General features: G+C 48.5%; 4 protein-coding genes across 7 annotated transcripts in view; 3 read left to right on the top strand and 1 right to left on the bottom strand.

Moving 5' to 3' along the window:
• Positions 1 to 429: 429 nt before the first annotated feature.
• Positions 430 to 5,415, bottom strand: RETREG2 (reticulophagy regulator family member 2). Its single transcript, XM_027873799.1, has 9 exons — positions 5,129 to 5,415; positions 4,809 to 4,915; positions 4,602 to 4,632; positions 3,864 to 3,999; positions 3,357 to 3,441; positions 2,692 to 2,835; positions 2,468 to 2,562; positions 2,064 to 2,199; positions 430 to 1,789 (listed from the first exon to the last, which is right to left on the bottom strand). Exons 1-9 carry the CDS (start codon positions 5,398 to 5,400, stop codon positions 1,194 to 1,196), a joined length of 1,602 nt encoding a protein of 533 aa, XP_027729600.1. The 5' UTR covers positions 5,401 to 5,415; the 3' UTR covers positions 430 to 1,193.
• Positions 5,416 to 6,851: 1,436 nt separating this feature from the next.
• CNPPD1 (cyclin Pas1/PHO80 domain containing 1) lies at positions 6,852 to 14,105 on the top strand. The gene is made up of 8 exons (XM_027873576.1): positions 6,852 to 7,043; positions 7,858 to 7,960; positions 8,766 to 8,847; positions 9,029 to 9,149; positions 9,284 to 9,412; positions 11,935 to 11,996; positions 12,415 to 12,532; positions 12,845 to 14,105. The coding sequence occupies exons 1-8, from the start codon at positions 6,975 to 6,977 to the stop codon at positions 13,382 to 13,384; spliced, it is 1,224 nt and encodes a 407-aa protein (XP_027729377.1). The 5' UTR covers positions 6,852 to 6,974; the 3' UTR covers positions 13,385 to 14,105.
• Positions 14,106 to 14,187: 82 nt separating this feature from the next.
• SLC23A3 (solute carrier family 23 member 3) lies at positions 14,188 to 22,145 on the top strand. Its single transcript, XM_027873582.1, is given in 13 exon segments — positions 14,188 to 15,330; positions 15,464 to 15,621; positions 15,772 to 15,869; positions 16,108 to 16,181; positions 16,437 to 16,618; positions 17,003 to 17,123; positions 17,265 to 17,379; positions 18,000 to 18,025; positions 18,027 to 18,254; positions 18,368 to 18,473; positions 20,590 to 20,751; positions 21,498 to 21,593; positions 21,696 to 22,145. Coding segments are annotated over 13 exon segments (1,767 nt in total). The 5' UTR covers positions 14,188 to 15,192; the 3' UTR covers positions 21,959 to 22,145.
• Positions 22,146 to 22,243: 98 nt separating this feature from the next.
• Positions 22,244 to 26,356, top strand: part of NHEJ1 (non-homologous end joining factor 1) — a 113,229-nt gene continuing 109,116 nt past the window's right edge. The window contains exons 1-3 of one of the 4 annotated variants that reach the window (XM_027873580.1): positions 22,244 to 22,309; positions 24,022 to 24,201; positions 25,723 to 25,935. In XM_027873580.1, the coding sequence (XP_027729381.1) occupies positions 24,022 to 24,201; positions 25,723 to 25,935 (393 nt within the window). In that variant the 5' untranslated portion in view covers positions 22,244 to 22,309. Of the gene's footprint in view, positions 22,310 to 22,384; positions 22,444 to 24,021; positions 24,202 to 25,722; positions 25,936 to 26,356 lie in introns of those variants that run through there. The other 3 variants (XM_027873581.1, XM_027873577.1, XM_027873578.1) reach the window with 3 other exon arrangements.

The raw sequence follows: 26,356 nt of genomic DNA on the forward strand, positions 1-26,356 counted from the left end.
ATTGGTGTGACCTCAGGCAAATTACAAAAACCCTAAGGTTTTCCATCCATAAAACAGATGGAAATGTGTGGATGAAAGAAAATAGGTTATGACACTGGATAGAGCACCAGCCCTAGAGTTGGGAGGACCTGAGCCCAAATCCGGCCTCAGACATTTACTAGCTGTTTGACCCTGGGCAAGTCACTTAACCCCAAATGTGATAACTTTGCAAACTCCAGAAAACTAGGAAAACAAATCATAATTAAAGGATAGCTGAGTGAAACTTTGGGCTGCTTTACGTAATAAGTTTTGCCCTTCTCCAGGGCAGGGGCTCTAAGTGATCCATGGAAAAGGAAGTTGGGGGAAGGGAGAATGTGAGAAGGGCAGAACCACTAAGTATCAAGGAATCCTATAAAACAGCCCACAATGGGGCAGGAAGGCAGCAGCAAATCCAGCCAACCAACACATTTTATTATTCTAGTTGATGCCTGCACAGGTGTTACAGTCCACATCCAAAACCCTTAGGTATTTAGAATACCTAACATCCAGGCACCTAGGTCCCTCTTTCATTCCCTCCCTCCCTACTACAAGTATCCCCCCTCCCCACCCATCCCCACTCAGCTTAAAGCCAGGCTTTGTGCTCATCCAACCCCAGTGCTGGTGTATGTGCTGTGAATTCCCTGTTCCCCCCTCCCCACCCCCCCACCTCCAAACAGGAACCTCCCCACAGTTCAGCTAGTGCCGGTTATGGGGAGGGAGCTGGGGCAGAGCAGCCTAACTGTAAGATGAAGACAACAGGGAAATAGAGCACAGAGGGGAGCAGGATAAGAGAGGAAACTGGTAAAGTGCCTTAACTAAACAACTCGTTGGGACACAGGCAGAGCAGCACAGGTCCCTGAGGCTGGAAGGGAAAGGTTTAGGAACCCACTGGGGTGAGAGGGAGAATAAAGAGAGGGAAGGAGGGAGGCAAGTGATAGGCTGCAGGCAGGGCTTCCCTAGTCCTGCACATATCCACTAACCCCAATTAAAGTTATTTACAAACTTAAAACCAACTTTAGGTCTAGTTGCAGGCAGGATGGAGGGTGGAATGGCCCCCAGCTTCACTGCTCCACTCCCTGCCTAATACGGTGGGGCCAGCAAGAAGAATGCTTATACCCTCAGCTAAGCAGCCAGCCGTGCAGCCTACCCCCCCTCAGGCCCCCTCCCCAGCTGGCTCAGGGTTCCCCAGCAGCCTCAGCCTTTTGGTCTGGCAGTGCAGGAAGTGGAGCGTCAGGGGGTTCTGGAGGTGTGCCTGGCCCCAATCCCAGCTCCACCTCCAGCTGCTCCAACTCCCTTTGATCCAGTAACTCAAAGTCCTCAGAGGTCAGTGTCTCCTCCTCCTCCTCAGGGGCAAGGACAGGCAGGGGACAGTCCTGGGGAACAGGCAGGAGGACTGTGGGGGAGGGGACTTTGCTGCTTTCGGCATGGCAGAGTGGGCTTGACAGGGTGCTGGGCACAGTGTTGAGGGAATCACTCACTAGCTCAGGGCTAAGCGACTCCACTGGTCCCCCGAAGGCAGCCCTGATCCCAGCCCCGGAGGACCCTGACCCATTGAAGTGTGTGTTCACAAAGTGCAGTGGGGAAGCGAGTTGAAGCAAGGTCCCCTTGGCTGCCACCTCCTCCTCCTCCTCAGAGTCCAGTGCCTGTTTTGAAAGGGCATGTTCATGGTCCAGCAGCTCCTCAGAAGGGGCCAATTCCGTTTCTTCCCCTTCTCCAAGATCCCTGCTCAGTGCCTCCTCTGGCTCACTTGGCAAGCTCTGCTGGTCCAGATCTGCAGAGATGGGAAGCAGGGTCAGCCCTGTGTTTCTGATGACCAGACTAACCAGACACTGAGAAAACTGTGGCCAGTTCTCCAACCTGAACTCAGGGAGGGCCTGGCTAGGGCTTAGAGACTAGGTGTTCCAGGGCTCTGGGGGCCTTAGAGAGATCTTGTGTGGGCAATCAAGGATGGAATCTGAGAACTCAGCCAAGATCCTGGGATAGAGCACAGGATGCATGGCATGGGGAGGGGCCTACGCTGGGCAGAGATAAAGATCTCCCCATACCCTCAGAGACATCTGTCAGTTGTGGAGTAGTGGCCCGGGATACAGAGAAGCCCCCGCTCTCCAAAATAGAGGCTTCTTCATCTGACAGTTCTGAGTCTGTAATAGCCAAGGCAAGTGCTGTTTTCTTCATGTCTACCTGTACCAGAGGAATGAATGAGAGTAACTGACATTTATGTAGTCCTTTAAGCTTTAAAAATAGTCTTGACTACATTAGCTCATTTGAATGTAAGCCATACAGGAGAAGCCATTCAGTTTTATCAGGAAGCCCTTTCCATCTCTGTCTTCAACCCCCAATATGACAATATTTGCAAAACACAGCCCCCAGGGCACAAAAATTCTACCTGAATGCACAACTCCCTCAGAAAGATTCCCCTCAGCCTTCCATTCTTCTACCAAGATCTCACCACTGGGGAGAAGCCGGCGAGCTCTGCCTCACTCTCGCTCTCTGTCTCGGCCATTGGCTCATCACCTCCGGGGGGCATGCTCCTCGTCTGCCGCTCTGAGGGAGAAGGTAGAGGAGGTGAGAGGTTGACAAACTGGGGAAAGCGGTAGGAGCAACCGTGGACCACAGACAGAGGGATGCCCATAACCCAGGCCTCCCGGGATCTTCCCAATCTCTGGGCCTTACTCTTCTTGTCGTGTTTGTGATGGAGGGCCTCGGCCTCAGCTTTCATGCTGTAGTCCAGCTGCATGAGCAGGGGCTCCAGCCGGGTGTACATCCTCTGGATCAGTTCATGATAAACCACCAGGGGCCACAGCAGGATACTCAGCACTGTGAGTCAGAAAGCCTACTCAGTTCTCCCCGCCCCACTTCCCTCACCCCGAGGCCCCTCAGTCAGATGGTCTCCTGACAGATTGATCCTGTTCCCCTTCCCAGCTTTCCTCCACTGAGACTTATGTTATAGATTCTTCAGAGACCTACACAAATAAACAGTTGGGAAAAAAGGGAGAAGGAAGGGAAGTATTTATATGGCCCCTGCTACGTGCCAGGCACCGTACTCAATGCTCTACAAACACCTCATTTGATCCTCACAACAATCCTCAGAGGTAGGTGCTGTTATTATCCCTATTTTACAGTTGAGGAAATTGAGGCACGTGGAAGGTGACGTGCCCAGGGTCACACAGTGTTTGAAGCCAGATTTGAACTCAGGTCCTCCTGACTCCCAAAGGCCATGGTCCTATCTACTGGGTCACCTAGCTGCAAAGGAAGCAATGTCTTCCCTGGCTAGGCACAAGGAAAGAAGACCAAAAAATGGGAGCTCAGGGAAGGGTAGAGGGCTACACTCTACTCACAGACAATGTAGGAAATCATAATCCCTGGAACATAGTGTCCCAGCATGGCCAGCACTGCACAACCAGAGCAGACTCGAGCGCAGAACTGCAGAGAAGAGCATGGGTCTGAGAAGAGGGGGAGGGCTATCATAGGCTCTCAGCTGGCTAAGAGGGACATAGTTCCTCCACCTTATTCTATAACTTATGTATCAGTGAAACCAACACATTGGATATTATGAACACAAAGAAGTTTGACATTGGCATCTGTAAAACAGGGTCACCTTTATAGTTACAACTATCTTGCCTTAACTATTAGTAGCCCAGGATACTAGTGATCAATCTCTAGAGAAGATACCCAGAGAGGCTTGTTATCTAGGGTATTCAAGGCTCCCATAAAGATCTGGCAATGATAAATATGGTTTCAAAGGGCAGTCAAAATTCTATGCAGGACTCTCAAGACAGTAGGTAGACCCCATTCCTTCCTCCTGGTGCAGAACAAGAAATGGACATGTGGGCTGGGAGGTATACCTGGGCTGGGTTCTGTCTCTTGTACTGCAGCAGCTCCTGAAGATGAATCTGGAAGGTGAGCCAGCTCTCAGCCAGGTATCGGCACAATTCAGGCACACTCAGCAGGTGAGGCCGGGCGCCTGGCCCTGCACCCTCACTGGGGAGACATGACATGATGCCTGGAAGTCTCAGGCATCAGCTGCCTAGGCACTCCAGCCTTCTCTAAGCCTCTCTGAAACAGATGTCCTTAACCTAGGGTCTGTGAACTTTTTAAAAAGATAATTTATTACTGTATTTAAAGTTTCCATTATAATCTGTTGTATTTATCTTGTATGTTTAAAAACTTCATTCTAAAAAGAGGCCCGTAGGTTTCACTAGATTGCCAAAGGTTTCCATTTAGTAAAAAAGATCAAATACCCCCTGTTCTAAGGATTCCAGTGAATTATTCTGTCTAAAATAACACATAACTCCATTTCCCTTACTCGAATGCCCTGGTATCATGGCATAAAACCTAAAGTATCCAATTCTCTGCTCCAAGGAGTCTCAAAAAATTTCCACTTGCACCCGAGACCAAGAAATCTTTGTGGCTAAATACCAATACACTGACTTAGATGAGGCAAGTGCCTAGGCCAGGAAGCTCCAACACATACTACATCTTCAACAAGCACCTGCCCCTCCCCAGGCTGTGTACCCTAAAAAGAAGTTTGGGGTTTTTCCCAGCTGGATGCAGAAGTGAGTTAAGTGGTAACTTGTACTTACCTATCAGAGTGAGTCTCTTCTGGGGATGAAGCTATGAACAGAGGGGGGGTGGGCAGAGGTCACTGTGCAGGTAGATGGAATATGTGCCCCCCCACTTCATGATTTGGGGTGGCAAGCTAGGTCAGGGCTAAAGCTACTCGGGGGAAGGGAAGGCGGGTTTTCAGAAATCTGGGCGCATGAACATCCCACCCCTCACCTAGAGCTCACCTGAAAAGTCAGCCAAAAAGTGGGGCTGCCAGAGATCTAGCAGCAAGTAACCCAAAAGGGAGATGCTGAGCAGGAAGAAGGGCCGAAGGGATGAGGAAGACAGCAGCCTGGGAGAAGAGACGGCAGCTCACCTCGAGGCGTGGGGGGGGGGGGTCGAGCGGCTGACCCCGGGGGGCTCTCCCCTCCGCCCCTCCCGCACCATACCGGACTGTAGGGGGGCCCCGGCCCCGCCCCCGCCGTGCCTCGGGCCCCGCCCCGGCCCCGCCCCTTCCCGGCCCGCCGCTCCCGGCGGCGGCGGTGGCGGCGGCCGTGGCCGTTACCAGAAGAGGCCGTTGATCGCGGCGGCCGAGACGAGGCTGTGCAGCGGCCTCTCCCACACCAGCAGCCGTTGCGCCGCCGCCAGCACCGCCTCCCAGCCCCGGAGCCGCAGCCACAGCGCCGTGGCCAGCCGCCCCACCGCCTCGGCCGCCGCCTTCTCCTCCGCCTCGGCCGTCGCCTCGCCCATAGCCAGGCTGAGACCCAGTCCCACGCCCAGCCCCAGGCCCGATCCCGAGCCCGGGCCCAGGCCCCCGCCGCCGCCGCCGCTCGCCATGGCCCAGCAGCAGCTGCCGCCCGGAGCGAGCCCGAGCTGCGCGGCCGCCGCCGGGGGCGCGTCAGGCGGAAGGGGGCGCACGCCGCAGAGACCGCCCTGGGGGCCGAGGGCACCACGTGACGGGGGCGGCCGCCAAGCCCTAGCTCTGCACGTGACCGGGGACCAACCGCCCCGGGGGCGGAGCAGGACGCCAGGCGCGTGCGCGGCCGGAGCCCCGCCTCCCGGATGTAAATCCTGAAGAGGCCAGGAGTAGATCATCTGGACATTAGGGGTCTGACTCGGACAACGCTCTAGGTCGGCCCCTGGGAGTCCCCGGCTACAGGAGATGTTTCCGGCCTTGCTTTTCTGGGGGGCGGTATCGGGATTGGGGAGAGGGGCGCTTCAACACTGCCAGGACTGCGGGTTACCTCCCAGGTGAGCTAGGCTAGGGTGTCAGGGACCAGCGGCCACGGGCTCTGGGGAGGTACTTCCGTAGAACTCCCGTGATGCCCATTTCCCTGGGGCCCCGGGCTCCTGAGGGCCGTTGGGGTGCGCCAGGGAAAGGGCCTGGTCCAAGAGGGGCTTGCACCTTGCAGGGTCAGCTCCGCCCCGTCAACTACGTATTAAGGGCCCGCCCTCTTTTTCCTCCCCCAGGGCGAAAAACAAACAACAGGGAGTGACCCAGTTAGGTGCCTCGGGCGGGCGGATGTAGACTACGCCCTGGTCTCTACCCTGAGGTGTGTTGTCCAATTACCGAGTGTCAGACGCCAACCTGAACACCTTGTGACAATGTTGCCGACACTCATAAACAGTTTCACTAAACGCATCCTAAGCTCCCCAAACACTAGCACGCCTGTTTTGTTTTGTGCTTACGCCCAAACTTTTCTTGCCACAGTTAGCCTTTATCTGCCAGCAAGCATTAAGTGCGTACGACTAATTTATGAAGCATTTATTAAGTACATACTATGTGTCAAGCAACGTGCTAAGCACTAGCTGGGATAAAAAAAATGACGAAAACAGTCCCTGCCCTCGAAGAGCTCACATTCTAATGGCGAAAGCGTGTACATCAATAGGTAACTGCTACGTAAAGCAGGTGGCAGGTGGTCTTAGCGGAGGGACCCGAGGAAGGAAGGCCCACCCCCCAGGGACGTTTGAATTGAGAGTGGGCGGTAGCTAGCCAGGGATTCTAAGAGACGTAGGTGAAGGGGAAAGCAGCCCCTGTTTCTCTCCTGGGACACAGAAAGAGCCCCCAAACTCTTGGGGACGCGTAGCCCTTCCAGGGCAGGGTAGCCACGCGCTGGCTGACTTCACGCCCCCCCGCGTCCTTCTTTCACACCAGAAGGCAGAAGCCTGGGGAGCACGTCTCCCTCGGTTCCGCCCCACCCCCTAGCAGGAAGGCCGGGGATTGGAGGAGACCAGACTGAGGCCCCGCCCGCGTCGGACGGAACCGGAAGCGTTGGGTCGCGGAAGCTGCGCGAGAGCCGGCACCGCCCAGCTGTCGCTGTAGCTGTCTGACGGGGCACAGAGGAGGGTATCCGGGGCCACTTTTCTCCTATCTCCCTCTCCCCCAGGTGGAGGTGGCGGGTGGCGGCGGAATGGACCTCTCCGGGCTCCTGCTGGACGAGGAGGGCGCATTCTCGCTCGCGGGTTTCCAGGAGTTCACGGTGGGTCCCGCGGATCGCGCAGCCCGGCCGGGCCCGCCCCGGGGCGCGCCTGGTCCCTCTGCCCTCGCTTTCGGGGACCCGACGAGGCCAAGTACTCACGTGACGGCTGCTCCTAGCACCAGGGGCCTCTCACCGGCGTGGTCGGTATACGTGAGGCCGAGCGTTGTAGGCCCGCGGCAGAGAGGGGCCGGGAATGTTAGTTGGGCGCCCAAACCCTTCCTCGCATTTGGGGTGTCCGAGGTAGCCTGGTGCCGTGGGAAGAGGGAGCCCTGGAGCTGGAGTGAGGGTCTGAATTCGAATATTACCGGAATGAGCTTGGGCCAGCCCCTTAACCTCCCAGTGCCTCAGTTAACACCTCTAAAGTAAAACGAGAGGGCCGGACTGTGATTTGGACTTCCCTTTTAGTTCCAAGTCAGTGAATCTTGTTCCCTCTATGCCAGAGCCCAGGAGGCCAGGGCAGATGGTCCCTCTCTAAGGGAGAGACAGCATGATTAATGGATACTGGGTTTTACTGAGGATGAGCTGGGTTCAGATCCTGCCGTAGATAACTTACCAGTTGTGTGAACCTGAACAATCACGACTTCTCTAAGCCTCACCTTGTTCATCTGATCTAATGTGGATAGGAATGCTTCTGTTCTCTAGGGTTATGAGAGTCAAATGAAATAACCTACATAAGCAAACCTTTGCATTCCTTAAAATGCTTCATAAACATCATTTGTCATTACTGTTGAGAGTCAAAGGTGGCTGGAGATGGAGATATGTATTGTCTTTTGACCAGTGTAATTTTTCTTTTTCCACATTTTTCCTGTTTCAGCTTCTCCCTGGACATCAGAAACTGAGTGAGCGAGTCAGAAAGCGACTTTACTATGGCTGGGACCCAGACTGTGGCCTAGAAGAACTATCCAGTCCTGTGGCAGGTGAGACTGTGTGTGTGAGTGATGGAGGAGAGACAATTGGATAGTAAGAGAATAATAAATGTTTAACAAATGACTGACGTCTATGACGATATTTTGTCTATACGTGGTACAAGTTTTGGATATATGTTTTTGTGTGATACATTATTAAGTGGGACCTTAAACTTTAGTGGAAATTAGATTGTGAAGAGTTGAATTTCAGCAAAATGATCCCCTTCCTCTGCCCCTCCCCTCCTCAATTTAGGAGCTGATTTTCACTGTTTTGACAGCCATATGTAAGAATTTATTTTCCTTAGTGTTCTTAGTATTATACTTACCTGTGTGCATGCTGTCTTCTGAGAATGTAATCTTGATGAATATCCTGATGTCTAGTACAAGAGTTGATTAATCTTTAAAGTCAAATGAGTAAAACTCCATTTTCACTTTGTTATGATGTATGACATAGGCCTTCTTGTCAATACACAGATTTCTGTGTGATGAGGTTTAATTTTTAAGGGTGTGGTTGACTCTTATTCTTCATCTCTTCTCATTATCAATTGGGCAGTGAAAACTACCCATCTACTTAAAGCTAAAATTTAAACCTAGGAAAGATGTGGTGTGCAGTGTAAGGGGAAAGAGAGAGTTCTTTATTTCACTGTGGGTTAAGATTCTCTTTTGATTTGGTTTCTAGTATCTTTTTGTGGTTCTGTCCTTAAGGCCACTGAAAGATTTAGCAATTTGTCCCTGTATGTTTTGCTGTGTGAGAATGAAATGAAAGAGTAGTTGGTAGAGAGGAGTGCTTCCTTACTCTGGTCTTTATTCTGTATAGACATTGCTGTGGAGTTGCTCCAGAAGGCAGCCCCCAGTCCTATTCGCCGGCTCCAGAAGAAATATGTATCTCATGTATCCCGGTGAGTCCAGAATTAAATGCAGTGTGTTTGGTGGGGTGGGAGATGGCAGGGATAAGACAGGCTCTAAGGAGGGTGGTAGATAGGTCTTAGGCGAAGAAAGGGAGGCTGGAATAGATAAAAGTGAACAGAAGAAGTGGCTATAATCCTAAGGACTAAAGCTTATTCCTTTCCTCACCCCTAGGGAGGCATGTATCTCTCCATGTGCCATGATGTTGGCCTTAGTTTACATTGAACGACTTCGGCACAGAAATCCTGACTATTTACAACATGTGTCATCTTCTGACCTATTCCTCGTCTCTATGGTAAGCCCCCAGCTTCCTCAATACTATTTCTTTCTTGAGCCTTTGTCCCACGTCTCCCTGTCTTTTTTGTCATCTCTGTGGATAAGGGTGTCTGATGGGGTACTCTAGTGACAGTATTTCTGATGCTCTTGCAGATGGTGGCCAGTAAGTACCTGTATGATGAAGGGGAAGAAGAGGAGGTCTTCAATGATGAATGGGGGGCTGCAGGGGGTGTGGCTGTACCTACCCTCAATGCACTGGAGAGAAGCTTCCTGAGTGCCATGGTGAGAGTCTGTTTTTTTCCTTGGCTTATTTCCATTTGTGCCCTGATAGATTTTGAGCAGTTCAACCACTCCAACCCCGACTACTTATAGTTTCTACTATAGGCAGTTTTATAGTGGAAACTTTGTTATGTTCTCTGTCCATTCTTGTTTTACCATCCTTTGTTTATTTTATTTTTTAAAATGATATTTTATTTTCCCCAATTACGTGTAAAATCAGTTCTTAACATTAAAAAAAAAAGTTTTGTGTTCCAAAATTTTTTTTTTTGGGATGAGGCAATCAGGGTTAGGTGACTTGCCCAGAGTCACACAGCTAGTAAGTGTTAAGTGTGTGAGGCCAGATTTGAACTCAGGTCCTCTGGACTCCAAGGCCAGAGCTCTATCCACTGCACCACCTAACTGATTGTGTTCCAAATTTTATCCCTCCTTACTCCAGTAAGCAATCTGATATAGGTTATACAAGTACAATCATGTAAAACATTTCCATATTAGTCATTTTGTGGAAGAAAACTCAAAACAAAAAGGAAAGAAAGTAAAAAAAAATTAGTATGCTTTGGTCTGTTTTCAGACAACATTATAGCATTTTACATCATGAGTGAGTCCTTTGGAATTGTCTTGGGTTATTGTATTGCTGAGAATAGCCAAATCATTTACAGTTGTTAATTGTATTATTGTGTACTATGTTCCCCTAGTTCTGCTCACATCACTTTGTATCAGTTTTTGTAAGTCTTAACAGGTTTTTCTGAAATCATTTTGCTCATCATTTCTTATAGCATGATAATATCTCGTTACTGTCATATACCACAACTTGTTCAGCTGTTCCCCAAATGATGGGCATCTCCTCAATTTCCAATTTTTAGCCACCACAAAAAGAGCTGCTATAAATAATTTGGGGCTTTTCCTTTTTTTTTAAATCTCTTTGGGTTACAGGCCTAAGTAGTAGTATTGCTGGATCAAAGATTATGCCCAGTTTTATAGCTCTTTGGGGATTGCTTTCCAGAATGGTTTCACGATTCTACCAACAGTGCATTACTGTCTCAGTTTTCCCATATCCCCTCCAATGTTTATCATTTTCCTTTTCTATCATATTAGTCAATCTGATAGGTGTGAGGTGGTACCTCAGAGTTGTTTTCATTTCCATTTCTCTAATCAATAGTGATTTAGAACATTTTTTCATAAGACTGGAGATAGCTTTCATTTCTTTGTCTGAAAACTGCTAATGTTTTTTGACCATTGATCAATTGAGGAATGATTCTTACTGTATTCTGTCAGTGTATTCTTATAAATTTGACTTAGTTCTATATATTTGAGAAATGAGGTCTTTATTGGAGATACTTGCTGTAAAAGTTTTTTTCTCCCAGATTTCGGCTTTCCTTCTAGTTTTGGTTGCATTAGTTTTGTTTGTGTAAAAACTTTTAAATTTTATACAGGGAAAATGATCCATTTTACATTTTGTAATGTTCTCTATATTCTGTTTGGTCCTAAATTCTTCCCTTCTCCATATATCTGACTGGTAAACTATTCCATTCACTCCTACTTTGCTTATGGTATCACATTTTATATCTAAATCATGTACCTATTTTGACCTTATCTAGGTATACAGTGTAAGATGTTGGTCTTTACCTAATTTCTGCCATATTGTTTTCCAGCTTTCTCAGCAGTTTTTGTCAGATGAGTTTTTATCCCAAAAAGTTGGATCTTTGAGTTTATCCAATACTAAATTACTGTGGTAATTTACTACAATATATTATGTATCTACTATATTCCGTTGATCCACCATTCTATTCTTAGCTAGTACCAGATTGTTTTTATGATTATCACTTTATAATACAGTTTGAGCTCTGTTACAGCAAGGCCCCCTTCCATCACATTTTTTTTTCATTGATTCCTTTGGTATTCTTGAGCTTTTGTTCTTCCAGATGAATTTTGTTATTATTTTTCCTAACTCTACGAAATAATTCTTCGGTAGTTTGATTGGTATGGCAATGAATAAACAGATTAATTTAGGTGGAATTGTCTTTTTATTATATTGACTCAGCCTACCCATGAGCTCATTAATATTTTTCCACTTGTTTAGATTTGACTTTATTTGTGTGAAAAGTATTTTGTAATTCATGTAATTCCTATGTTCGTCTTGGCAAGTAGACTCCCACATATTTTATATTGTCTACAGTTATTTTAAATGGAATTTCTCTTTCTACTTTTTGCTGCTGGACTTTGTTGGTGATGTATAGAAATGCTCATGATCTATGTGGGTTTATTTTATGTACTGCAACTTTGCTAAAATTGTTAATTATCTCAACTAGTATTTTAGTTGATTCTGTAGGATTCTCTCCCCTGTTTATTTTTGTTTACCTTCTCTCATGTTCTTTATTTTTCCTAAAAGGATTAGCTCTGTCATCATTCTTCTTAATGCCCAAAGCCTTTGGTGAATAGGAGCATTAGTTTTAAGAAAAGTTTCTGTCCCATGCTCTATTCTCTTCATCTGTCCTGATTCATAAGTCCTTTGTCTTTTTAAACTTTAGGACTGGAGCCTCTACACTGATCCAAGGGAGATCTTTGAGGTGCTGAGTTGGCTGGAGGGCTGGTAGGTCCTGGAACAAGGAGGAAGGACTGATGTGGGGAGAGGGAGGAGGGTGAAGTATGTAGGAGTAAAAGCCCCTGAGGGGTGGCTGGATTGTGAAACGAACTCAGTGAAGCACATGGTGGTTGTAGGTAGAATGTCATGTCTCTGGTGCCTTCTGATTCTTACGTCTTTTTCCCTGTCTCAGGTATGAGAGAAGGAAGGGCTTTTGTGGCAGATTTATTTTAACTGTTCAATGGTTATTGAAAAATGTTGGACTTAATTTTTAAAACTGTGTTTTAAGCAGCTGCAGGAGCTATAGATTTGATAGGTCCCATGGACACCTGTGTAGAATGTTGCCTTGAGCACAGTGGGAGGTGTTGGTTGGGGCAAAATTTCCATCTTGCCTGGACCTTTCAAGACACGTTTCATCTTATACTAGTGTCGCTGAGCAGCAGGGTCGACGCCGTGGCTGGTATACCTACACAGACTTGTGTGTGCTGTTGGAGCAACGAACTTGGCAATTGGCTTTGGGCTCACTGTGCCAGCGTCTGGCCAAGGTGAATGTGAGCAGAGGAATGGAAGTTGGGTTGAAGGGTAGTGGAGTGAAGGAGGTGTGAGTAGGGGATGACTCATGGGTGGAACTAAATGAATTTTGGGGTAGGGTAGGTGTAGTAAGAGCTAGAAGAACCATCAAAATAAATTGATAGGACTTTGGGGGCTCAGCAGAGATTGGGTTGGAGAGATACAGCCTTAGGAGAGGGTAGAACTCTTTATTTTTGAAGAAATGGGTAGGTGTTGACAAGGGAACAGACCAGGAGATATAAGCAAGAGTTTTTGGCCTCTGACATTTGTTTTTCTCTCTCCAACAGCTGGCTTGCCTGCTAGCCTTGGCTTATGTGAGCAGTGTAGCTGTGGCCGTGGCCTCTGTGACTGTCCTGCACCAGACCTTGGGGCTGCATGGCACCCCTCCACCAGGGCCCCCTGATGTTAGCTGTCTTACTCCCAAGTGCCCACCGGGGCCTTGTTCTCTGTCTTCAGCTTCAGTTCCACAGTTCCTACCCCTGTCTGCTAACACCTCCCAAAATCTAGTGGGGAACATGGGACTGCATTCACTGTGGGGGAGTCTTCTGGCTACATTGAGTCCTTCTCCATTGCCTCCAGGCACCCCAACTTCTCAGCCCTGCCCCCTTTGTCGGCAGCTCCAGATAGACTCCCCAAACCACTATGCCTGTCAGCGTACCAACTATACAACCACAATGAGGCCTCTCAGTCCCTGGTATCCCCCACCTGGCCAAGCCCCACCCTGGCCCTGGAGCCCTGGAGCTCCCGTCCTCCCCCAGCCGCAGCAGTGCTCCTTGTTTGGTGCTATGGAGCTGGCCCGCCTCAAATCCTTTATCTTTCCAGGATAGATGGAGACTCTGGAAATGTGTTGAGGGGGAGTTAGGTTGCCCTGGGGGACTTACAGGACAAAGTTTTATCCATTGGAAAAGAGGAATTTAAAAACTTGTGACTTAGATTCTCTCTTCCTTTCTGGATCCTTTGTTCTCTTTCCTCTAAGGGGAAAGAGGTAAATGGGGTTGTTGTGGCAGCGGGGTGAAGAGTATGTTGTCTGTCTTTGTGGCCTTTGCCTATGACTTCGTGGCTAGGTGCCACAGAATTGGCTTCGTGATGTCACTTGGGAAGGCTTCATCCTGGTGACCTGTGTGATGTCACATGTAGAAGGCCAGGGGGAAGACACGCCCACCTTTCTGAGGCTTTCTAGAGTTGACAGTGACTTTTGCTCGTTTCTTAGGGTGAGCGGGGCAAGGATGAGAGTAGAGGGACAGATTGAAGCTGGTCTATGTGAAGTCCCTAGGGCTTGAGTACTAGGGGATGATAGGACCAGGGAGTTGGAGGGTGCTTGGGAATAACATCAAGGGGAGGTGGTGCAGAAAGCCCCTTTCGAGTTAAAACTTAAGGGTTGTTAGCCTTTAGCCTCTGTTCTCCGGTGCCCCCTACCCATATACTCTACCGGTGGTACTGCTCCCCTGGGTCTGTCCTCAGGTCTCTGGCCCCTGGTTTGTACTTGGTTGGTTTTTTTCCATGCTTTTATAGAAGAATTTGAGGTTTCAATAAACAGTTTAAGTTGCATGGCCTGGACTCTGCTTCCTGCACCAGCCCCTGACCACATCCAAGGCTTTCAGACCTATAATTAACATGTCTCTTGGCCCCTTCATTTCTCAAACCTTTTCTCTGTGCATCTCTTCCAAGCCTCCAGTTGTTGTCATAGATTTTGGTCCCACTTTCGAGGTTGTTCCATGATTCCTGTATCCCAGTGGCCCTTGTTCTTTTATTCACTATTCCCAGTCCCCTATCTCTCTCTTGTGCAGTTGAGGCCTGGAAGATTATAACCACGTCCTTTGACTATTGTCTTAGTTACAGGCTTATCACTCATTCTGAATGAGCTTGACCCAGATTTCAACTCAGGAAGATGAGTCTTCCTGACTTTAGGCCCAGCAGGCTATCCACTGAGTCACCTAGCTGCCCCATGGAATGCTGTTGTTCCTTGAGAAATATGAAGGAGGTAATTTTAGAGAAACCTGGGAAGATTAATGTGAACTTACACAGAGTGAAAATACTCAAAACTAGGTTTTGTACAGTCACGTTATTAAAAACAAACAGCTTTGAAAGACTTCAGAACTCCAATCAGCATGGTGTCCTGCACAGGTAAATGATGCCTGATACGACAAGCTATTTACCTCCTGACAGAGAGGTGAGGGAGCTAGGGTACTGATGGAGATACACAGTGAGGTAATTAGTTTTGCTTTTCCTATACCTATGCCTTACAGTGGTTAGGAGTGTAATTAATGGCTATTTTGGAAAGCTGGAATGAGTGGGAACTTCTGGCATCAGTGATGTGCATGGTGTGCCATGTACACTTTATTCCTTCTTGGGGGCTGGGGCTTTGGGGAGGAGAAGACCAAGACATCAGGGCCTGGGGGTAGGAGGGGACTTGGCAGAACAAGGTCCCCCAGTTAATAGGTGATGGAGTTTGCTACAGAGCTGGGCAAAGGTGAATGTTCCGCTGTGCTGCTGAACATTCCCTCATCCCTTCGTTTTGCTTCACTGCCACTCCAGCCCCTCCCTAAAGTAGGCAACTGATTCTAACCTCTTCCACTGGACGCCTGAAACCGTGGACCAGCGAGGATAGGGCTGATAGGTGTGGGGCGGGGGCAGCATGAACAAACCTATTCACCAGTCTAGCCCACTCCCCTCTCTGGCTTTGAAGCTGGCTCCTCAAAGCCCCTTACCCCAGTCCTGGGATTCCTTCTGTGGAAACCCTTCCTGGGGCCTCAGCTGGCTTTTGGCTGTACAGGTAGGAGGAGGCATAAATGGAGATTTGTGTGTTTAAGGGGACGTCTGGGAAGTAGAATCTGGGAGGTGGAGAGCATAATTTCTTGGGGGAAGGGTATTTGAGAGTCCTTCCCCACTCCCATCCCCCTCTGCAGCACATTCTGGTCCAGGCCTCTTTGCTCTGTGTCTGCCACCTGCTCCTGCTTCATAGTCTTCCACCAGGAGGACTCTCCTATCCTCCTGGCCAGCTCCTGGCTTCCAGTCTCTTCTCTTGTGGTTTGTCTACTGCCATACAAACCTGGATGGGCAGCAGGTGAAGGGGCAACAGGGAGGGGAAATTGAAGAGATCTTGTTTGGTGGGAACAGTGCCTTTAGGGAGGGAGATTCCCCTCACCCTACCCCAACCCCCAGTAAGCCTTTCAAGCCAGCACACTCTATCCTTTTCTGTCTGCTGTGCATACAGGCTCCCTCTGGTCCAGGCCCCATCCTTTGAGTTTCTCATTCCTGCTCTCGTGTTGGCCAGCCAGAAACCATACCAAGCTACATGGGCACCTGGAAACAGTGAGCATTGGGCAAGGGCATGGGGAAATGTCACCAAAAACCTCTGCAAGGTGGAAAATTGAAGATGAGTTACATGTCCATATTTGTTACAGGGGAGTTGGGTTGGGGCGACAGAGAATAGAGAATCCAGAGGTTGGGTTAGGTACTATTAGTTGGCACCTTTAGGCAGCAACAATTGGTCTCCGTTTACACAGATTTCCAAGTCCTTATATTCCTTCCCTCCACCATTCTTTCCCAGATTCCCATGCACTGAGTCCCTGTGTGGGAACAGGCTGCTCTACCCTGGGAAGCTGGGATGAGTCTCTTAGAGAGGTGGGTGTTCTCTCTTAGAGGGGTGGGAAGGGTAAACGTGGCATATGTGGGGTCAGGGGAGGGGCAGAGATGATTTTTTTCTTGTTCTTTTTATGAAGGTTCCTGGCTCTGAGACTGTCTTAGGAGGAAAGGGCCAGGGGAGGGAAGTACTAAAGTTTCTGGGACCTGCCCTTGAGGTTGCCTTCTCAAGATTGAGGGTACAGCCTCTATTTTCCTCTTTTTTCCCTAACTCTATTTTTTTCCACCCCTATTCAGGTGTCAGGTGCTGTGCTGATGTCTGGGCTGCTTCAGGGAACACTAGGGTTGTTGGGCGGGCCTGGTCGATTGTTTCTTCATTTCGGACCCCTGGTCCTTGCTCCCAGCCTGGTTGTGGTAGGGCTTTCTGCTCACAAGGAAGTTGCACTGTTCTGTTCTGCAAATTGGGGCCTTGCATTGCTGTACGTGAGTCTCAGCAACAGTGTGGACAAATCTAAGCTTCTTGATTGAGTAAAGATCTGGGGGAGGGCAACACTAGGAATTTGGAATCTAAAACTTTTTGCCCAAGCTTTCCATTATTTTAACCCCCACAATTGATTCCATTCATTGCCTCACTACAACATTACTTCTCCCTTCCCTTATGCCCCCCCATTCCCCTTCAACACTGCTCAGATTCCCTATAAATCCTCTATGGTGTTATCTCCTCTTTCATTTTCCGCATGCCCTCATGGTACCCAAATCTCATAGTACACAAACTCATATCACCCTTTCTCCAATACCATGCCCTGTGCTTTATTGTGATGGCTTCCCTTCTTCCATGACGTTAAAGAGTCTCTCTCTTTTAGGCCTATCCTACTTATAGTTGTATGTTCTCAGCATCTGGGATCCTGCCTGCTGCCTTTGTGTCCACTGCGAACTGCTGTCCCTCCAACTCACACCTATGTCCCTGTCTTCCGCCTCTTCTCGGTATGTGGAGGCCAGTAGTGATTGGAATTCCTCAGAGGTGTGTCCTCAGCCATCCTACCTGTCAACTTCACCTATGTCTGTTCCTGCTATGTGTGAGCTGGGGTCGGGGATTCCATCCCATCTCAGTCTTGTCTCATACAGGTGCTCCTCCCTGTGATCTGTGTTTGGATCCTCTCTGCTTTATTGGGCCTTAGTTTCATCCCACAGAAGCTGTCTGCTCCTAACATCTCCCCATGGCTGTGGCTGCCTCACCCAGGTCTGACCACCCAGACCACTTTTTCCCCCTCTAGTCTAGTCCCCTATCCAGTCACCTAGATAGACATGAATGTTTTCAGAGTTAGGGTCAGTCAGCTTTTATTAAGTGTCAGGCACTGTGCCAAGTGCTGGGGCTACAAAGAAAGGCACAAATCAACCCTTGCCTTCAAGGAGCTTACAGTCTAATGGGGACAACACATAAAAAGAGGCTAAGGGAGGGTTCATAATGCAGTCATGAATTGGGGTGGGAAATGATCTGAGAAGGTATGAGTTTCTGAGCTGATTTCATCTTGTAGCATGATGAATTTCTGAGATGATGAAATCCCAGAAAGCAGTAGTTCTCCTTCTCTGAAGTCAATGTTTAATGTATTCTTTTTATGGCTTAAGGCCTAAGTTTCTCCCAAGCTTATAGTGTCAGTGTTTAAGACTTTGTGCTTGTGGGAGAAATAGTTTTGTCGTAGAGGATAAAAGAGTTCTGGAAACAAGAGTCTTCACTTGCTGTGTTGGAACAAGTAGATTCCCAAGACTCTAGGCAGGGAGCAAACGGGACCAGGTTAGGCATTTCAGATTTGTTATCTGTTAACATCTGAGATGCCAAATGACTCCCCAACATCTTTCCAGGTAGATGGAGTTGGCCCAAGCTGACCCCCCCGGGGCCTGGCTGCAGGCGCTACAATGGCACTGGCATCTTCTACCAGCTCCTTGTGCTGTTACGCATTGTGTGGTCAGCTGCTGCAGCTGAGTCCTCCCCCCTCCTATGCCTGCAATCGAGGTCTGGGCTTTGAGGGCCTGGGCAGCCTGCTGGCTGGGCTGTTGGGGAGCCCTTTGGGTGTTGCCTCCAGCTTCCCCAATGTGGGCACCACCAGCCTCACCCAGGTATAGACCTTGCAGCTGGAAGATGAACAGAGGTTTCCTGAGGAGGGCAGGGGATATAGGGAAGTGGGTCTAACACTTTTGGCTATGCAACTGAACCTCTGTCCTCCACTTAGGCTGGGTCTCATAGAGTGGCAAGGCTAGTCAGCCTACTGAGTATAGGGTTGGGTCTCTCTCCACGGTTGGCACAGGCCCTCACCACCATCCCGCTGCCAGTTCATGGTGAGTACAAATCCTTGCTGTGAGTTTCCTTGTCTATTTGGCCCCTTTTAAAGCTTTTTCTTTTCCTCATCAAAGTTTTCTAGTTGAGTCAGCAATACAAGGGGATAGGATTTAATTTTCATCCTACTTGTCCTGAGATTTTGCCTCCCTTGGTACAGGGACTTGAGCAAGCTTTCTCTTTACGTGGCACACAGCTTGTCAACAGAACTTTGATGTGTACCACCTTCCCAACATCCTTGCTGAAGTCCAATGCCTTTTTCTCCCAGTTCTCTTGCTGTTGGGCCTCTTTTTAGCATTTCTTACTGAGAAGCCCCCACCTTGCTTATTCCCTTCCCTTGGCTTCTATGACACTGCATGCTCAGTTTTCCTACTACCTGTTCCTCCTGGATCTCTTGACTCTTTTTTTTTAAATTTTTTTTTTGGTTGGTTTTTGGCAAGGCAGTTGAGGTTAAGTGACTTGCCCAGGGTCACACAGCTAGTGAGTATCATGTGTCTGAGGCCGGATTTGAACTCAGGTCCTCTTCACTGCAGGGCTGGTGCTCTATCCACTTCGCCACCTAGCTGCCCCTCTTGTTGACTCTTCATCTTCCTTCCACCCCTTAAGAGTGTTTTGTTCTTGGTTGTTCCTCCTTCGTACTATTTCCTTTGGCAGGCTCATTCATTGTCATAGCTTTAATTATTACCTCTGTGTGGTTGACTTAAATCTATTGTTTCCAGCCCTGAGCTCTAGCCTCATATTTATAGCTGCCTGCTGGATATAACCTCTTGGGTATCTATCAACCAGCATTTATTATAGCTCTAGTATGTGCTGGGCATAGTGGATGAAAACATCCTTGTCTTCAAAGAATTTCTAACAAAAAAGACAAATATGCATATGTAAATATATGCAAAATAGAAACAAAGAAAGGAGGGGTTTTGTTTTTGTTTTTGTGTAGGGGAGGCACTTAGTTAAGTGCTAAGTTAGCACTTAGCAAAGGCTTCATAGAGGAGGTAGCCCTTGAGCTGAGCTTTGCAGGAAAGGAGGGATTCTAACACTTGGAGGTGAGAAGGAAATCCAAAGGTGTGGAGATGGAATTTTGTGAGGAACAGCTAGAAAACCCCCACAGTTCAAACATAACATGTCTCAAATTTAGCTCATCATTTTCTCCTTAAAACTTAGACATCCCCTTTCATGCTACCTCTATTTCTGTTGATGGCACCATCCTCTGAGGCTGCTCCTTTCATTCCCATTGAAACTGCCCTGGTTCAGGCCCTCATTACCTTTTGGGGAGGTGATTGCAAAAAATTTAGTAACTGGTTTTTCTTCCTTTGTTCCTTCTCCCCCCCACCCCCACCTCCCTTCATCTTTCACAGGATTCCCCATGTAGTTTTCCTAATTCATCATTCTGGTCACAGTGATATTTTGGTCTCTCAAATATCTCTTTATTCTAGTATTCAAGGATAGCCCTCCTCCATCTGGACTAAGCTTTCCTCTCTAGCTTCCCCTCATGCTGTTCTTCAGATCTCTCATATTCTAGTTGGAAAGGCATGGGATAGCTCACGCCTTTATGTACATTGAAAAAAAGAGTGTTGGATCTGAGTGAGAATTTGATTTTTATCTCTACCACTTAAATGTGTGACCTCCTGGACAAAACATTTCTTTGTTCAGAAATGTTTCATTTAGTCAGTTTCCTCCTCTTTAAAATGAGGATCATCTCTTCACTGCCGCCTCACAGGGCTGTTGTGAGGAAAGTGCTTTGTAAACTTTGAATGCTATGTAAATGTATTTGATGGAGATACTATTTGCTCCAACAACTGTCCTCTGTGCTTGGAATGAACCCTTCTTCACCTCCAACTGTTGAAATTATTTTTCTCCTTAAGGGCCAACCTCAGGTGATCAGTTTTTCCATGAAGCCTTCCTTGACAAACCAGCTGGAAATGAAGTTTCCCTGAGCTTTCTCATCATACTTTTAGACCTTTCCTTTCCACTTTTTACATTTTGCATTTTATTACAGTTATTTGTATACATCTTTGTACCCCAGTGTTAGATTGTAACCTCCTTGAGGGAAGAACGTTTTTTATTTCATCTCTGTATCCCCAGTCCCTGGCACAAAGTTGAAATGAATTCCCCACCTAGGTGCTGTGCTGGGGGTGAACCAGGCAGTCATCTTGTCTACTGGCTTTTCCTACTACTACTTTACGGATATCGACTCGGGACGTAATGTCTTCATTGTTGGTTTTGCTGTCTTCATGGCACTGCTGCTACCCCGATGGCTTCAGGATGCTGTTCTCAATACAGGTGGGATGAGTAGGAAGGGGAGGAGGAGGAAGAAGAGGGGGAGGAGGAGGAGGAAGAGGAGGAGGAGAAGCTCTCAAGTAGAGATGGCTGGAGGGCTCCTAAGTCTCCAGTCCTTAGGTCTCTCCTCCAGGCATCAGTCCAAACCAAACCAGGTCTTTCATAGGAGAGGAAGTTGGGGGCATTTGGAACCAACAGAATCCAGTGAACTGGAGTGTGTTTGATATTTTGGGGTCCCGGAAGCCCAGAAGCAGAAAGTATTGAGGAGATATTCAAGTGCTGGATGGTAGGAGGTAATGGAATTGGTGAACCGAAGGAAAGGAAGGGGAGGATGCTTGCTCCAGGAAGTTGGACTTTTTGGTACTAACTGATCTTGGGCAAATCAGTTCATCTATTCAGTTTCCTCATCTGTAAAATGAGGGGACTGGACTAGAGAACAGCTCTTATTTATACCACACTGCCTTTTACAAAGTACTTTCTTCACAGCCACCTTAGGAAGGTAGGTAGTGCAAGTATCATTCCCATTTGACAGGTGGAGAAACAGCGAGGTATAGAGTTACTCAAGCTTGTACAGAGCGTAGGACATTCTGTACAAAGAGTACACATTCTGACTTGGAGACCTTTGCCCTTCTCTGAGGCATCATGGTTTCCAAGGTGGTTTCCATCTTTGACAGTTTGCGATTCCAAGGCTCCTGATCAGGTCTCGGATCCCTGTGGGAGTATCATTCCAGCTTTCCCCCATTGCATAGGTTTGAGTCCAGGAGACGTGCTGCTTTGTTCCTTTTTGGCGGAGCCCGTGCTTCTGGCTGGCCTCTTGAGCTTCCTCCTGGAAAATACCATCCCGGGTGAGCAGAAATGGGGGCTGCAGGGCAGCGGGGGTGGGAGGATTTTCCAGGGAAGAAGCGACTCGCTCCCGACTGATCTTTGTTCCTCGAATGGCGTTTCAGGCACTCGGCTGGAGCGAGGCTTGCCATCCCCTAAGGAGGCTCAGGCCGCTGCGAAGCCCAGAAAGGATGCTTCGGGGTACGAGCTGCCGGCTCCCTTCCAGAAGCTGTGCTCCCTTGTCCCTCGGCCCCTGCGATGCCTCTGCTTCCCAGCCGAGCACGCTGGGGATGAGGAGCGAGGGCCTTCAGAGCCAAGAGAAACTGCTGGCCTGCTGCCCAGCGCCGAGGACCCCCGCCTCGGCCCTGCCGTGACCAGGGCTGACTGACGGCCCCTCCTCCCCCCGGCCGGGGCTGCGCATTCCTTGGCTTCTCCTGCCAGCGTCTCCCAAGCGGACCCGAAGGAGGGGGCTGAAGAGGCTGTCTGTCTCCCCGGCCCCGCCCCATCACGTATAAATTTCACCTAAACCCCAGGAGTTGGTTTGGAGACTCATCAATTCGGCCCAAGCAGCCCCTTACCGCCCTTTATCTTATCTCAAGCTCCCGCGGCCCCAGGATGGGGGCGGGGTTACAGGGAGAAGCGCTTAAGGCCACGCCCACTCGGGTGGCCGGTCCCGCCTCCTCCCCTTGGGAAAGGGTGCGCGCGCACGGCGGGGAGGCCTGGCGGCTATGACGTCACGGTAGGAAAGGAAAGGCCGGAGTGGGAAGCGAGAAAAGCTGAGGGGCTTGGGCTGGGGGCGCGTGGCGTGGGGTTAAGAGTTACATGTGGCAGGGGAAAGAGTGGATGGGGTCGACGCTTTCGTCCTGGGAAAAAGTGAGAAGGAGCGCTATCCGGGAGGTGCCGGGTGGGGGTGGGGCGGGGTCAAGGCGGCGCGCGCATGCGCCAAGCGGCCTCAACCTTTCTGGGAGCCTGGGCGGGCCTGGGGGGGTGAGGTGACTGGCACGCCGGGCTGCGCTTGCGTCCAGCTCGTGCTAGAGGAGCGGGGCGGCAGCGCCCCCAAGAGGCCGCGCGGTCCCGAGGTCCTTCAGGGAGAGAGCCGCCTAGGCCGCGTCGCTGGGCCGGGCTGCCCCCTGGCGGTGGCCCAAGGGGTGGAGCTTTTAGGGTGCGCGGGCAGTCCGGGCTGCGCCCAGCCGCCGCCGAGATGCAGAGGGGGCCTCGTCCGTTCCTTCCCTACTGTGACACGACGGGGTCGGACTAGGCCACCATGGAGCATCCTCCCTAGGCTCTTAGTAGGCCGAGGCTGGGGACGGAGGATGGAGGATGACGCCGCGTGATCCCCCGGGCCCCGTCACCCGTCTCCTCCCAGGGGTCCGTGTCAGCCCTCTAGGTCCCCAAAGCTTCCATTCTCAATGTGTAAGAGAGCCCAAGCCCAATCTCCTTGTGCGGGTGAAGAAACTGAGGCTCCGAGAGGAGCACTTACCCAGCGGCTCGGTGCCAATGAGACCTAAACAGCATCTTCTTATCCCCCCGCCCCCAATACCCACCTCCACTTAAATAAGGCTTCATTCCTTCACCAGGGGCCCGAGGCTCCAACAATGTTAACTTCTTAAGCTTTGGTCACCGTTCTGACTCGGGAAAGCAGAAATAAAAGTGAATTGTCGCTCTCTTCTCGTGGGTATAGGCTTGTATAAAAATAACACGTTTATGAAAAGCACATAGCCTTTGCAAATAAAAAGCACGATGCAGAGGGCAATAAGGATGTCTTCATCTTGCCAGTGATTGTTGTTGCACCGCCAGTGATTCCCCTAAGAGTCTTATGCTAAATGGGCTAAAGCCCATTCTGTACCAAGTAATAGCAGCGAGGAATGATAGTGATAATTCCTCACGTTCACTTAGTGCTGTAAGATTCAGGCTGATTTTGAGTCAGGCAGCAGTATTTATGGTGCACCAGTTGGGTGTAGTATTGCACTGGATGTTACATGTGGCTGTGAGAAGAATGGACAGTATGGTTTATGTTCTCTAGGAAATCAAGAATGATCAGTCCAGTTCCACAAACTTAAGCCAGGCTCTGTGCTAAGTGCCAGGAGTTCAAAACCAAAAATGAAACGGTCCCTGCTCTCAAGGAACTTGTGTTCTACTTGGGGGAGCAAGGGAGGAAGTTCTCCTTGATGAGATGGGTCTGACTCAGTACCTCTCACTAGTGTTGTACATCCAGTTAGGTCTGTACTGGTTTAATGGAGCTATTCTATGTTGAAATGGGAGTTTTGAACTTTTTTTTATTCTTAAATCTGTTTAATGTAAGTGATAGCTGTGTGGGGAATAAATAGATACTGTTTTGTTTTGTTTTTTAATTGGGGAAGAGGTTTGAATAGGATGTTATTGGGGATAGAAATACCTGGTTATTACTGCCTTTCCCAGTGCAAGGTTGAGTGAATGGATATTCTCTTATAGATGGAAGAACTGGAACATGGTCTGCTGATCCAGCCGTGGGCATGGCTGCAACTTTCGGAAGACTCGCTTCTAGCCAAGGCCTACATCAACACACACAAGGGCTATGCCCTTCTTCTTTCTGACCTCCAACATGTGTGGCATGAGCAAGTCGACACAAGTGTGGTCAGCCAACGGGCCAAGGTAAATGGGAGTGACAGGAATGGGAAAATACAATTTGTTTTCCACCTAGTAAAGCCTAGATGGGCATATCTACAAATTGGTTCATTTGCTTTTGGATTGCTAAGGAGAATTGAAGAGTTAGTGGAACATAGTAGAATCCTGCACTGGAAACCAAGACATTTGGGGTTTGGTCCCCGCTGTCCTGGTAACTACCTTTGTTACTTTGGACAAATTATTTAACCTCTTTGGGCCTCAGTTTCCTCATCTAGAAATGGGAGGATTGGACCACCTGAATGCTAAAGTTTCTTCTGTCACTGAAATTCTATGATTCTATATTTTTTGTAATAATTTAGTGTTAAAATTCTTTTGCTTGGCTTTAAAGGCTTTATACATTCTAGTGCCACCTTACCTTTGCAGTCATGTCTCATGCTGCTTACCTTCCCATATGCTATATGCCTGACAAATTGGGCTTTAGGACCAAGGTTTGAATCCCACCTTTGCCTTCTGCCGTACGTGTGACCTTGGGCAAGTCACATTTTGGGCTTCAGTTTCCTCTTCTTTAAAATGCAAATTTGAATTATGTGGCCTATAAGGTCCTTTCTGTCTCCAAATCCATGATTCTGTGATCGCCCTGAACTTTTCTGCCTCCTCAGATTTGCTTACAGTGTTCCTCATGCCAGAAATGTCATCCCTTTCCTTCTTCTATTTGCAAAATTGCCTACCCATCCCTTAATGTGCAGCTGAAATGCCATCTCCTCATGACATCTTCTCTGTTCTCTTCAGTCAATAATGGTCTTTTTAATTCAATAAACATTTATTAAGTACCATTGTATGCAAGGCACTGTATTACCAGCGAGGGGTAAAAAGAAGAAGCAAAACCATTTATTCTCAATGAACTTATATTCCTCTGGGAAGATAGAACATGACATTTCATTGTTCATCTTTTATCTCCCCATCCTCCAGTAGAATTTGAGGAGAAAGAGTAGTGTAACAACTGGGAAGATGAAGGGCATCTTTCTGGAGGAGTTAGCACCTGATGTAAATCTTAAAGGATGAAAGAGGAGAACATTCTGCCTCTTGGGGAGGTTCTGGAAATAGCTATGGTAGTCCACTTTGGCTGGAACATGAAGTGTATGAAGGGATTTTAATGTGAAATAAAGTCAAAAGTTAAGGTTGGAACCTATTCAGCAATCGTGGAGGGTCTTAAAAGTCAGTTTGTATTTTATCCTAGAGACCATTATGCAGAGGCACTGAAGATTTTGGATTCTAATAGCTTTTAAGAGAGCAATTTCAGTTAGTGCAGGCTGATTCCCTGGTGGTGGGGTCAGAAGCTGGAGTGAAAGGGGCTGAGAAATAGGTGGGTGGTGAAATTAATCGGTGAAGAGCCATAAAAAACGACCCCCTCACACTGCCTTCACATAAGGCCAGTCACAACATAAGAATAAGAGTGACTGCCTTATTAGATTTGGAGCATTGGTTAGGCCGCTCTGTTCTCTTGAAGAACATTTCACAATCTCTGTATCTCTTCTGGTATTTTTACAGGAACTGAATAAACGACTGACTGCGACTCCTTCTGCCTTCCTCTCCCACTTGAGAGACCTCATGTGCACCTTATTGGAAGATCCGCCTGATCCCAGAGGGGCCACTTTCTCTTGTGAGCGTATGGCAGAGCGAATGTCACTGCGTGTGCGGAGTGAGCTCTCTGGTCTACCCTTTCACTGGAACTTCCAATGTACCTTGGCTAGCCCTTTTCTGGTGAGTGCAGAATGGAAACTAGACCTTTATTTGATGGAATTCTTCTCTTGCTGGAGGAAGGGATTTTTTATAGTGAAAAAAAAATCAGGAACATTGTACCTGTACCTCTCTAAAACTGTTTTTCCTTAGAAACATTCTGTATAGGTGAAAGGCACACTTGATTTTTTTTTTTTTTTTCGCTTTTTGGTGAGGCAGTTGGGGTTAGGTGACTTGCCCAGGGTCACACAGCTAGTGAGTATCAAGTGTCTGAGGCCAGATTTGAACTCAGGTCCTCTTGACTGCAAGACCGGAGCTCTGTCCACTGTGCTACCTAGCTGCCCTTTGATTTTTTTTTAAACTTTAACAGCGTCACTTTATTGTAGAAGATAATTTAGCTTACAAATTATTATAGTTTGCTCCCCCAAATCCAATTTTATGCAAG

This window comes from Vombatus ursinus, unplaced genomic scaffold (genome assembly GCF_900497805.2).
Source record: "Vombatus ursinus unplaced genomic scaffold, bare-nosed wombat genome assembly UNPS02014802.1, whole genome shotgun sequence".
Classification (NCBI taxonomy): domain Eukaryota; kingdom Metazoa; phylum Chordata; class Mammalia; order Diprotodontia; family Vombatidae; genus Vombatus; species Vombatus ursinus.